This window comes from Halictus rubicundus, chromosome 2 (assembly GCF_050948215.1).
Source record: "Halictus rubicundus isolate RS-2024b chromosome 2, iyHalRubi1_principal, whole genome shotgun sequence".
Lineage (NCBI taxonomy): Eukaryota > Metazoa > Arthropoda > Insecta > Hymenoptera > Halictidae > Halictus > Halictus rubicundus.
The window spans coordinates 1,850,526-1,863,401 of NC_135150.1; the positions used below are offsets into that span (position 1 = coordinate 1,850,526).

A 12,876-nucleotide genomic window follows, 5' to 3' on the forward strand; every position below is an offset into this window, starting at 1 on the left:
AAAAATTAATACAAACATAATGCTAGTGTTTGATAGTTGCGAGCACTCGAAGCTTTATTGTAAACGAGCATTCTTCGGAAAAGAAACCATCGGCATAATACGTAGACTGCATAGGGTAAGTAAGGGACCCACTTACCGCGCCTATGTTAATTATACTTATTTTAAAAGCATAATTCATTAAATTAGTTTATATACAGAGTGAGCCACGAATCGTGACCAGTAGAGATTACTCTGTTATTAGCAGTCCTCCAACGTCGGAAGATATGCGACAGAGAATTGTAGATGCATGCTCAGCTATCAGTACAGAGGTCATACAAAGTGCTAAACACTCTTTTATTCACCGTCTACGCGAGTGCATTGCAGCTGACGGACACCATTTTGAACATCGCTTAAATTAAGGTAAAAGTTATGTTTGGTACTTACCGAATTCGTCTTGAAATCTTCTAACAGATATGCATAAAAAAATTATAGGTGTATTTGCAAAAAATTGAAGGTGACCTTGAAAAATCATGGAAAAAAGTAGTTGACAAAAGATTTGCTATAATCACGTGAAAGCTTTCTTGAAACCATGCTATATCTGATGAAAACATTTTCGATCAAACTGCTAATAACGGAGTAATCTCTACTGGTCAGGATTCGTGGTTCACGCGGTATACGTCATATATCTTTAAAGATAAGTATAATTAATATAGACACGGTAATTGGTAATGAGGTGGCAGGTACGACGATAAAATAAACTCGGAAACCCAACCACACTCTGTTGTTTCGCGCGAAGTTTATTTCGTAGAGATATTATGTACAACGGAATATTTACACGGCTATGTATGCGGAAATATAGAAAGAGGTACAACGGCGATCGGAGATCGTAGACAAAACTTGACGGAGACCGAACAACTGCTCTCGTCAGCGCTAAGCGAAGTAATGACCGCCTCCGACGCCTTCGGAGGTCTATTTATCTGGTCCTTGAAAAGGACAGAGTGTCCCGCGGAAAAGGGATAGACAAAGGCTAGCGGGAAAAACCCGCCAGCCACGAAAATGTGCAACGAGAAAGTCCCTTGGTCGTGCGAGGACAGCCATCAGGCATGTACAAGTACCTGAGGTAGTCGGGCTCGTCACGGACCAAGGACATTTGCTGGCGGGGCGATATCGGCCCGGAAAAGTCTGGCTGCCAGATGAGTCGGGGGACTCACATTATGAGGAGGCACGTATCGGGCCCAGGTAAAAATTCCAACAATTACTGTTATAGCCAAGGGATGCCAAATTCCCCGGGACGTGGTAGCGACGACGTCGCTACAGTAACCCCACTACGTAAAATCAATTTTACAAAATATGTATTTCTTTCTTTGATAATTTTAATAATTTCAAGAAAACCTAACAATAGCCTTAAATTTTTCTAATGTCAGTGTGGTATTCCATTTTTATCGTAAATGCAGAAAATTAGCAATTATAAGTCATACCTATGAATAGTCTGCAGATTCTATGTATTTACGACAACTAATGGTACGTCATTCATATGGATAGATTTTATGCATGTACGCATAAAGTATGCATTATACGCATAAGTATGTGTAGGTCAAATGCAAAACAGTAGAAACATTTAAATAACTCAAAAATACTGTTGTATTGTTCTCAACTGCATAAAGTTATTAAGTATGTAGCGACCATGGGGTGCGTGGGAACGTGGAATTTTCGGACGCGGAAATTCCATCCCTCTCAAGTGCGTACCATGGGAGGTCGGGTTGAGGGCCCGGTCATTTAAGTGACGATTGCCAGAACCTCGGCCCGACCGTTACAGTATCCTTGCAGTTGTTTCGGGGGAGGAAACTTTCTCCATGCCCTTGTGGGGATGGAGAACCTCCCCTTTATTCTAACGGTTTTCGGGGACCTTATTAACGCGCTCTCAGGAAGCAGAAGGCAGAAAGCTACGAACCTTCGGCATAGACGCGTCGCGTTACGTCTTCCGACCCGTCGATTCCGCGTGACTTTGTAGCACTTTCTCACCCACGCCATAGTCTAATAAATCGTTTTATACCACCACGCGTCGTACCTATCATTGCCTACTCCCAATATCCTAAAAGTAACAAAATAAATATCTATGTATGTAACACCTGTATCTTGCAATTAATGCAAACAATTCTTAATTTGCATAAAAACTTGTAATCTTCTAATGAATAATTGAATAACTCGTACGCCCCGACTAAGCGATTAATAATGCATTCAGATTACAAAAAAGCAGCATGTTTATTAGATTACATCCCAGATAGCACACGACGTCTTAAAGACGTCCATTTTACGTCCATTTTAAGACGTTTTAAAGATGTCTCCAACTGGACGTCGTTTGATCGTCTTACAGACGTCTGTTTCGAGATAGAGACGTCTTAAAGACGTCTTGAAAGTTCTGCGAACGTCTTTCGAACGGTAAAAAACGTTTGTGTTACAAAACGGTACGTCTTAAAAACGTCTTTAAAACATCTATTAGACGTTTAATAATAAGTTTGTAACACAAGATGTTCCAGAGACGCTCGGAAAACGTTCGGAAGATGTTCGTAGGACTTTCAAGACGTCTGAATGTCCATCACCGGACGTCTTAAAAACGTCTTTGTGCTATCTGGGATTTGAATAAATTATTTACTACTTCGATTTTTTTTAAAGATCATTTAATTGAATCATGTAATTGTTACAAAGATGGTTAATACTTCAAAGTAGCGCGTTTCCGGTATTGTTGGATTAATTACTATTGAGTTAATTTGAACTTCGTTGTAGTGAACGTCATAAAAAATTAGTATGCTCCATCTAATACATCTTCAATTTTCTTTATTAAGACCAGATGAACCAGAGCAAAATATTCAGCGTTGCCAGCTTCATGGCGAATTTAGTTTGCAACCCATACAATCTATTTCCACTGGAATCTAGAATCACAAAATACGAATTTCGTTGAAAAACAGGAAGAAAACAACATTGAAATTCGGATCAAACAATATTCAAAATCACAAGTTACTTTCACATACAAGATTATTCTTAATAAATAATATTAAACATAAATTACATTGAATTGCATACAACTCAGACCCTAAATTTTCAAAACACATTGAAGAATATCAAGACAATATAGAACTTTAAAAATATTCTCCTTATTTAAACACTGTTTAACCCGTTAACTGCAAAATATGAACTTTAAAAAATCTCGCAAAATCAAAATAATGTAATTAACAAAATCAAAACTATAAAGTTAAAATTTATCATACCGATTGCTATTTTAAGCGTTTCTCATCCTAACCGTCCTAACAACCATAAAATGTATTTTATTATATTTAAATGTGTCACAATAAAAATTAATTTCCATACTTGGTTGAAGAACATACAAACCAACGTGGCAGTCAACCTGTTAAACATGTTCAAATGTTTATAACGTTGTACAAAAATATGTATACCATCGATATACGCAAGGAACATTCGTGTAGCACGTTTCGGATTGAAGTGTCAAATCGAAATAGAAGAAGTTAAAATTTGCTGGACAATGCAATCAATACTTTACAATACTTACGTTCTATAGTAAATGTTCAAACACTTGTAATCTGCGTATTGCAATACTATATCTATTAGGTTGTCCCAAAAGTTTGTTTTTCATTAATACACCTAATGCAAGATCACAAGATTTTTAACACTAGAACTATCGAAACGATCAAAATGGCTGATTCCTAACTTTCTCTTTCACAATTACAATAATTACATAAATATTTCCATCAGAAATCTTCGCATGAACTTCTTTATTGAAGCACACGTTACGATAAAAATTGTATGAAGTCCGAATAGATGTATTACTCGGTGCTTCTAGAGTTGGTAACGAATAACGCAGTTAATTGAGTGAAAGCTTACAAAATAATAGAACATAAACAGAAAGATGATCGCTCTGTTCGTAGATGCGTTGTTTAACACCGGACACACAGCTTCCGAAAAAGTCTTTTGCGACAACCCAATACAAATAAATGTAACACGAGTGACGCGTTAGCGTGGTCTATCCCAAAGGAAGACTCGAACCATTCTGAGGAAGAAAGGGTGCCCGAAAGGTGTTTGGATCTTTCAGGGCAAATTGTATCTAGCGGATCCGAACGATTTAGACGCGACTCAGCCAGCCGCCGACGTTTCCTCACCATAATCGTAATATTGCAGCGGTTCCGTGGATTCGTCGTCACAGTCGTCCTCGGCGGATGCGATCTGCATTGCCCCTTCCCTGTCGGGTTCATCGACTTCTCGTTTACTCTCGAAAGCAATTGCCTTGTAATCGGACCTCGGTTCCCGAGCTCGTTTCCTGGGTCTATGACGACCCTTCGAAGGGCCTCTGAGACCGATCTAGAAAATTCAGGAAACATATTCACGTTGAAATACTAACCGTAATCATAATATTGCGGTGAGTCCGTCTTCACCTCCTCTTCGTCTTCCTCGTCGTCTTCAACGTCGTCGGTGTCCCCCTCGTCACCGATGTTGCTGTCGTCACCGGTCCCGTCATCGTCGTCGTCCTCCTCTTCAGTGTAATCGGTATACTCGTCCAACCGACCCCTTGCGTTTGGACGATATCTCCCGGTGTTTTTCAAGTTCTTATTCGGCGATCTATTTTCGCGTAGCTCGTACTCTTCGTTGGCGATATGAACTCGCAGGAGGCGACGCGGTGATGGTCTAACCGACTCCGAGTAGAAAAGCGTGTCTGCAAACCCGAATGGCGCGCGAACTATGTCATTCCCAATTGGAAAATACGATGGGTTACTCTAAATGCTGATGTATGCGTCGCAGATGACTATGCGGAGTCGCGGGTTCGCATGAAAGCGGTCGGCGAGCAAAGAAATTTGTCTTCCTCGTCGAGGACCTCGTTAATCTTTAATTTACGTCCCATGGACCTCGTTAAGCTCGGAAAGTTAAGTTAAAAATAAGGTTGCGGTACTATACATTGTTTCTCTATATATGTTCCAAATGCCTAGCCGATAAAAGTACCAGAACTATCCCCACTGCCGCGGGATATACCCACTGAGGGTTCAAGAAGTGTAAGGTCGCGCGGATCAAAGAATAGTATCTCTTGGCCGATATATGTCCGCGTGCATAGTCCCGTGTTTTCGCCATATATCGAGTAAACACTGTAATTCCTATATTTCCCTTTCGGGGTGCGAAGTCCTTTCCGTAGACTCCTGACAACCTCACTAACATGGCTACGTAATTACCTACAACGTGCCTATAACTATGCTAATTAAACATGAAAGATACATTTGTCTTCATTCTAAGATTTGTAGTTTTCTCATGCTGAACTTTTCTCGATACACAATCTCCTCATAAACTTATTTATTATCATTTTATTTATACCTTCTCGTGTATAATAAGAGTTATTGGTATTGCAAGAAAGTATCTAGTCTCTTACATTATTATTAAATTGTGTAATTTACTCCTATTTTATTTGTATTTGCAGTGCAGTGAAGTGCCTGGAAGATACATTTCAATAAAAAGAAAGTATATTGCTTCATATATCATTTTCAAGGCTATCAATATTTTATCGAATCCGACAGGCCTTGAGGACAGTTCTACTATGATAAATAATTGAACGGCGGACTTTATGCACTTATGACAAGAATGAGTTGGTGTACTTTAAAACATTAGAAAAATTTAAAAATGCTGTTATATAATTGTCAACCTGTTAAACATATTAGGAAAGAAAATAAATTCCTATTTCGATCCAGTTTATTACGATTCGGGTAAAAAATTTTTATTTTACACGAAGATCCGCTGTCTAATGATAATAAACACTATTTAATGGAAAATATCAAAGTTTAATGAAATCATACGTGCTGCGCATTTATCTATCGGAACGTCTCCAGAATTGTTTAGACGTTCGGAATCATTTAAGAGAAGACGTCTAGAGTTTCAATGGGCATAAATATGTACCTTCGAATCTCTCGCTATCATCGTTCTCGTAAGCTTGGTCGAAGTCGGCACTGCCGCTTGGATCGTACTCTCCTTCGAAAGTGAACGTTCCAGCGTCGCTTTTGGTACACCCTTCGGTAGAAACGCAAGGTTCTGTGAACCTGGCCGCTCTCATAATTCCGTCGACCGTGTTTACCTCGCAGTAACATTTACCGAAGCTATCCGGACAGCTGGAAAAGTTCACACCTTTCATCATGGACAAGGAATTCAAGGTAACCTCCAGGGAGATGTTCTGGCTCACCAAAATGATCCCGGCCCAATGCAGTCTATGGCAGGCTCGCCTCTGCGACATACAATGATAACCGATGATTAGATGGTGGGTCTCTCACGCGTATCCTATACGCAAACCAGGCTCGCGATAATAATATAAATCGTGTAATAAATATTTCACAAAGTACTTCGGTCGAGTTGACTTTAATAGGATTCTCAATAAACGAAACCGAGCTCATCTTTGGCATCCACGTGAAATATGTATGCATTTACATAAACGCCCATCGTCTGGCGGGTATTATAATAATGTTGATTTAAATTCTACAAAGGAAACTACGAATTTGCATTATGTATGCAAAAGGAAGCTATGAATGTAATTACGAGAGCATTTTTATTTTGTAACGTAAAGTGCTATTTACGAGCAGATTACGAATTTAAGTTGCATTGATTACACTGTCCAACAAAATTAAACTTTTTTCGAGTTTTGCAATACCTGTTGGGTGATTCTTATACACTTTGTCGTCCTAAAACCGAATCTGAAAGTAGAATTGCTCCATCACGCAACGTTTTCGAAAAATTTTGGTTTTTGTAAAAATGCCCGATTTTGATACGAAACGACGTGTTACGCAAAAACTAAACACGCGAGAAAGTTCAAATTTGAGTCAAGAGATAGAGGGGACTCTCCTCTACATATTCATATAGTCAATTATATTTTTATCGACTTCCTAATAGTTGTAAATGGTTGTTAAAGTTTGAAAATGTGCCGACGCGGGTACTTTGTACGCTCTATTTTTGTATTTATGTGAAAAATCCTTTATCTAGCAGGAATTTACTATACAGGAATGCATTCTACAGACATTTCTGGTAAAGAAACCATTCACGAAAAGTATTTGGTTCCCTTAATATACGAGAAGGTTCCATTGTAGCCTTTTCTCGACTCGCCAAGGCCGTCGCTATGCGTAGTCGACGTTGGTACCACTGAAGTATGTCTTTGCTTACTATGCTTAGTTACATACATTTTTTTTTGTCTTTTTGGGTGGCAATCATTTGAACTTTCTCGCGTGTTTAGTTTTTGCGTAACACGTCATTTTGTATCAAAATCGGGCATTTTTACAAAAACCAAAATTTTTCGAAAACGTTGCGTGATGGAGCAATTCTACTTTCAGATTCGGTTTTAGGATGACAAAGTGTATAAGAATCACCCAACAGGTATTGCAATATTTTTTGGTGTTGTAGTAGTGTGTTGGACAGTGTTATAGTAACTACTATGGGAAAATATCGTAGAGGTAAAACTTTTAAAATTATGCTATCTTCTTTACTTATCGAATCGACGATAAAGATCTGTTGCTATAATCGTCTGATCAAAAACTAAAAATAAAATTTATCTGGTGGATTCAATTTTTTATATAAAATCATAATGTTTAAATCGACAACTTTGGTTAGTATTGCGACAGTTTGAGGTGTTCACTACCAAGTGACTACAAAGTTTATGTTTCTCCAGTACATCAATATTTATTCGAAATACTACGCAATGGCGATAATATTATTGTATGCTTATTCGCAGCCATTAAAATTTAATTCAATCGAAGGACCTGTATATTTGCATCTTACAACGTGGCAAAAATTTCATTTACGTTACTTGGTCTTGGCACGACGTAACAGCAACCATATATCCTCTGCCACAAGTGTTATTGCACTTCGGGGATGACCATCGTGACCATAAAGAATTCATTTTCGCCGGAATCGAAGACCATGGACCAATTTCTTCGCAGAACTGAAAGTTTCGATCCAACCACGTTTAATCTACAGTGTTTACTCTGTATATTTCCCAAATGCCTAGCCGATAAAAGTCCCAGAACTATCCCCACTGCCGCGGGGTATACCCCGTGAAGGGCCGTGAACCGAGGTCTTTAAAGCTTCGCTGTCCTTTTCTACGTTCGGCGTGGATCAAAATAGTATCTCCTGGCTGATATATGTCCTTCGCTAGACCCATATTTGGACATATATCGAGTAAACACTGTATTCGCTTTTCATTCGAAATAAGCGCACGCAAAAATAATTTGCTATTTGCAAAACGTAATTCGTAATTTGTTCGTGTAGATTATTATAATGATTGAAAAACCATTTAAAGAAGCTTACAAACAGATTATTAAATTTGCGATTCATTTTGTAGTTGATAATTGAAAATGTAAAGTTCATTACTGCGCTCGTTAATGTAAGTATCGATTAAAATATCGAGCCCCGGGGCAACGTGCGTACTTTATAATAACATAATAACATTACTGGCTGTCTCTGATGACAGTTCGAAGCACATTGTGGCGTGTGTATTCCCTGTATGGTCGTTGCGGAACATCGCGCGACGCCGCAAACACCACGTGGCGAACACAAGGACTCGGGTAAAGGATTTAAAAAACACGTGGGGAATCCTGAAAAAGACAACGCGCGATTACTATGCAAACCTCGAATGAAAATCCATTTTTACCATAAACGAAGTCAATCATAAGCAAAAACAGACAGCTAATAAAACAAGATAAACATGTGTTCAGGTATATGGCAACCATATGGAAAAATAATGCTTATTAACAATTTTTAACGTAACACTTTTTTAACACTATCTTTATTCATTTCGTTTTTACGTCAAACATTGCCTAAAAAATGTGCCTCGTATTTGAACTACCTGTACTAAATTAATTGATATATTTTTAATAAACAGACGCCTCGTATTTGAACTAGCTGTACTAAATCAATTGATATATTTTTAATAAACAGATATAATATAAATATAAATGTTAGCCATTGGACGACCTGTTGTTTTATGTAACCGGTGGCCAGCCAGCGAATTGGAGCAGTTGCAACCGGGAGCATTGTCGCCGAGCAATGTTACATCGCATAATCGCCTATGCACCCTTGCACTCGTGTTCGAGTATGGTGTAGCCTCGACGAAAGTGCAATCAACCTTCCTTCGTCTTGACAGCTCAGACGAGCACAAAGTCCAGGAGTGAAGTATCAGGCAAGGACAAATCCCGAGGAAAAATTCGCCCACGCCGGAATTATCAAGGACCTCGGATTCAGAAGGAATACTACGCAATTCCACGAACAACTATAAACATTAAGCAGCGTCGTATTTAAAAAAAGAGTTTCGATTTCTGACATGCAATAGTCACTGTAAGAGGCGTCAATACTTCTTTCAGTTTAGTTAAAACTGGTTGTTGTCATAAACATCGGTCTTTACATGACTTTGTCATTAAAATGGAAATAACAGTTACGATATTCCTTACAAAATATCTCGTCAAATAGAACATACGAATACATGTCAAATAGTGCATACGAATAATTTTAAAACAATATTGCTTTCTGGCTTTGTAAAATATTTACTGAAGAAGACACTTGTAAAAGTCATTTACTCCAAAAGATATATGAACACTTTCATACGGAATTACATTACAATATATTTAATTTTTGAATTGTAAATTTGAAATAATTCTTTGAAGATACCGTTTGTTGGTGAAAATCATTTGAAACAATTAGTCATGAAAGTATAAGGAAATATATTAACGTGTAGCCAGCAATCAGTTGTAAATTATCGAATAGTATTATTCATGAAGGTATAAGGAAATATATTAACATATAGCCAGCAACCAGTTGTAAATGATCGAATAGCATTATTTTATCAGTTGCGGATATGTTACTTTTATACTATTCAAAAGTGTGTTTAGAAGCATTTCGCTTACAGCACAAAATCCTTCTCCGATTTCTACGAAAGCACACTGTTGCAGATGTAATTGGCGCACCCAATGCGTTACGTCATAATTTGGTGAGCCGTCCAGGTCTTTGGACATGTACAGAAACGGTTCCCAATTGTTGCTGTCCGCGCAGAGTCCATCAATGATGCACCGAGCCTTTCCACACGAGAAAATTAGTACTATTAATATAAACGTAGGTATAAACATAGCCTAACTGTTGACATCATAGATTGATAACGGTATAAATTACGGAGATAATCGAAACTATATTGTAACTTGAAGTTGCTCTGGCTTCAGTGCTTTTTCATCCCATTAAATTTAATCCATTTATTATCTATGTTGTTTCTCTATTGCGCATCCCTTTAATTAAATTGTGGATTCTCGTCGCAAAAAGGACTAAATTATAGCACAATACACTTAAATAATGATTAAAATATTATAATTTTAGTAGTTTTGTTATTTATTCTCATCTTTTTACATTAATTTTTCATTTCGTGCAATACTGTAATTTTTCAGAATTTTATCATTTTAATACAATAAAGCTTCTTAATCTTTATTCTTATAAGTTCGTCCTAAAAATACAAGTTTGAACAAGCATATGCAATTTATTTGTAGCTGAATATGTTTAAAATAAATGCTAAATCTTTTCGTAGACTTAATAAAAATATAAATGATATTTAAATAATGCAAACAAATATAATACCTGCCTTTATTTAATAGAAGACACACTTCTAGACGTGGTCACATGTGATGATCTAATTGCGTTATTTAAATAATACTAGTTAAAGGGGCACAGTTATAAATGGCACCTCTGTACTTATAATAATCCTGAAAACAGCTATTTGGATCAGAACCAAAATGACTATACATATTTGTCATCAGAAATATATTCTAGTAATGTAAAACGTATCTACATATGAGCCCCTTAGTTGACAAGTGAATCAAGTCCCTTTTCTTAATATTGTAGAAATTAGATTTCTGTGTAATATCCTACAAAAAATTCAATACACAATGTAACTTTATTGTAACCATACATAAAGCGAAAGAATAGTAATCATGTCATTGTAACTGAAAATAAAATCCATATTGTTTTCAATAGTAAACAAACAGTAAGGTAACGAATAATGAAGTGCCATTATTGCACTGAATTGTGATACCACTTTTGTGTGAGAAAGTGACTTACGCCATATATCTATTAATGTATTCATAATCATAAGTTACACAAATGTCATTTTTAATGCACTACAAGTTTACTGTATACTATGTATTAAAGAAATTTATTCGTTGCTGGATTCTTCACCAGTCTCTTCAATTGTACTGGTCTTTAATGCTTGAAAAAATGCATGATGAACTGGAGGGATAAATTTCAGCAAATCTATCATGTCCTTCTTTTTGGCCTCAGAAACAGGACGCACAGATGGATATAAATTTTCCTGCGTTATATTTTTCAACTGCAATGGCCTGCCACACCGAGCACGCTGAATATTTAATATTTCATACTTAACATCCACAGAAATCGTAGTTTTATAAAAAATATCAAATTGTTTTCCGCGTTCATAGTGTAACCATTGAATGGTGAACCAATTTACAGTTTGTCGTAATCTATTTTTCTTACGCTTTGTTATTGACCGTTCTAGCTGTTTAGTTGAAAAAATTCGTTTCTTTTCATTTCATAAACCACAAACTTGTTGGAATGTCGAGCAGTTTTCATACATCGATACCAATCTTCATGGATGTAAATAGATGTATGGCGTGCTGCAGATTCAACACATCCAAAATCTGAATCATTCGGTAAAAACGAATGTCCTGATATTAAGAATTTCTGTTCTATAATCTTCGCTGCAATATCATCACTTTGCACTAATTTCAACAGAGACAAAGCTATTTTTATATTACGATTTTGTCCAGTACAAGAATCACTATAAATAATTATCTTATCTTTATAACCAGCAACAGATTTAATATGTTTAACTAAACATGATGCTATTTCTTGTGATCCTCTGGATGCTAATGTTTCATCCCAAACATAAAAGTATCCTTTATTTTCACGTAAGTCGTGAATACCGAGATTATAACAATACATATTTCTCTTATAGTACGCATCAGAAACTGTTAATATTGGAAATGGTAATGCTTTCTGTAAATCGATACTACATACATAAATATTATTTGAACACTGCATTTTTTATATAATCTTTCATAGAATTACGTGCTGCTTCTGCTTTTCGTAAATGTAACTCATGTTCATCTTCAAGTTTTTTAATAACTTCTTGGTCACTACTTACTGCATCTAGTTTAATTTTATATTCATCACATTTCTTGCATGTGTCATTCCGCGGTGCTTTAAAATGTAGATTAAAACGCGTATTAAATATATCTCGATACATGTGCTCTTTTACTGATAGTATGTTTAATTCAGAGCATTTTTCTTTATACAATCTATACATTTTATGAATATTGAGATTTTCATTTGGATACTGTTGGTTTGGATTGTGTTCACGTGTCTAATGAGATACATTAGCAGGAAAACTTTGAATATGATCACAAACATTTTTAATAGTATCTTCGCTAAGTTTACGCGGATTTGCTGCTTTACCTCTATTGTCATTTCCAACAGTTTCACCTTCTGCATGTTTTATTATAGCTGTGTTCACGCGTCCCTCACTGACACCAAAAGTTTGCAAAAAATACTTCTTACATACAACACTGGTAGAGTCACCAATATTGGGTAAACAGTATACGTTACTGCTACTTTTCATACATCTACTTTCATCTCGTGGTCGTCTTCTTTTTATAGGTACACTATGTATAAGTCCACAAAGATATGCATTTTGTGTGTCAAAGGATCCTATTTTCCAAAAATTATAGAAGTGATTCTTCCGTGTTTCTTCATCAACTTTGTCTGTTCATTTTTTCTGGCATCCACAGTCTTTGTTTCCAAACTTTTTCGCAGGAACTA

At 36.6% G+C, this 12,876-nt stretch overlaps 2 protein-coding genes across 3 annotated transcripts; both read right to left on the reverse strand.

The window, feature by feature from the left end:
• Positions 1–2,095: 2,095 nt before the first annotated feature.
• Positions 2,096–10,831, reverse strand: LOC143363208 (uncharacterized). 2 transcript variants are annotated; one of them, XM_076803810.1, is made up of 9 exons: positions 9,906–10,831; positions 8,980–9,274; positions 8,434–8,600; positions 7,809–7,948; positions 6,206–6,247; positions 5,926–6,134; positions 4,425–4,702; positions 4,152–4,350; positions 2,096–2,909 (listed from the first exon to the last, which is right to left on the reverse strand). In XM_076803810.1, the coding sequence occupies exons 1-9, from the start codon at positions 10,122–10,124 to the stop codon at positions 2,818–2,820; spliced, it is 1,641 nt and encodes a 546-aa protein (XP_076659925.1). In that variant the 5' UTR covers positions 10,125–10,831; the 3' UTR covers positions 2,096–2,817. The 2 variants fall into 2 exon arrangements, with proteins under 2 accessions (XP_076659925.1, XP_076659929.1); XM_076803814.1 differs by lacking the exon at positions 4,152–4,350 and having other exon boundaries at positions 4,391–4,702; positions 5,926–6,247; positions 7,814–7,948.
• Positions 10,832–11,538: 707 nt separating this feature from the next.
• Positions 11,539–12,827, reverse strand: LOC143363124 (uncharacterized). Its single transcript, XM_076803732.1, has 2 exons — positions 12,514–12,827; positions 11,539–12,258 (listed from the first exon to the last, which is right to left on the reverse strand). Exons 1-2 carry the CDS (start codon positions 12,674–12,676, stop codon positions 12,083–12,085), a joined length of 339 nt encoding a protein of 112 aa, XP_076659847.1. The 5' UTR covers positions 12,677–12,827; the 3' UTR covers positions 11,539–12,082.
• Between the last annotated feature and the right edge of the window lie 49 nt (positions 12,828–12,876).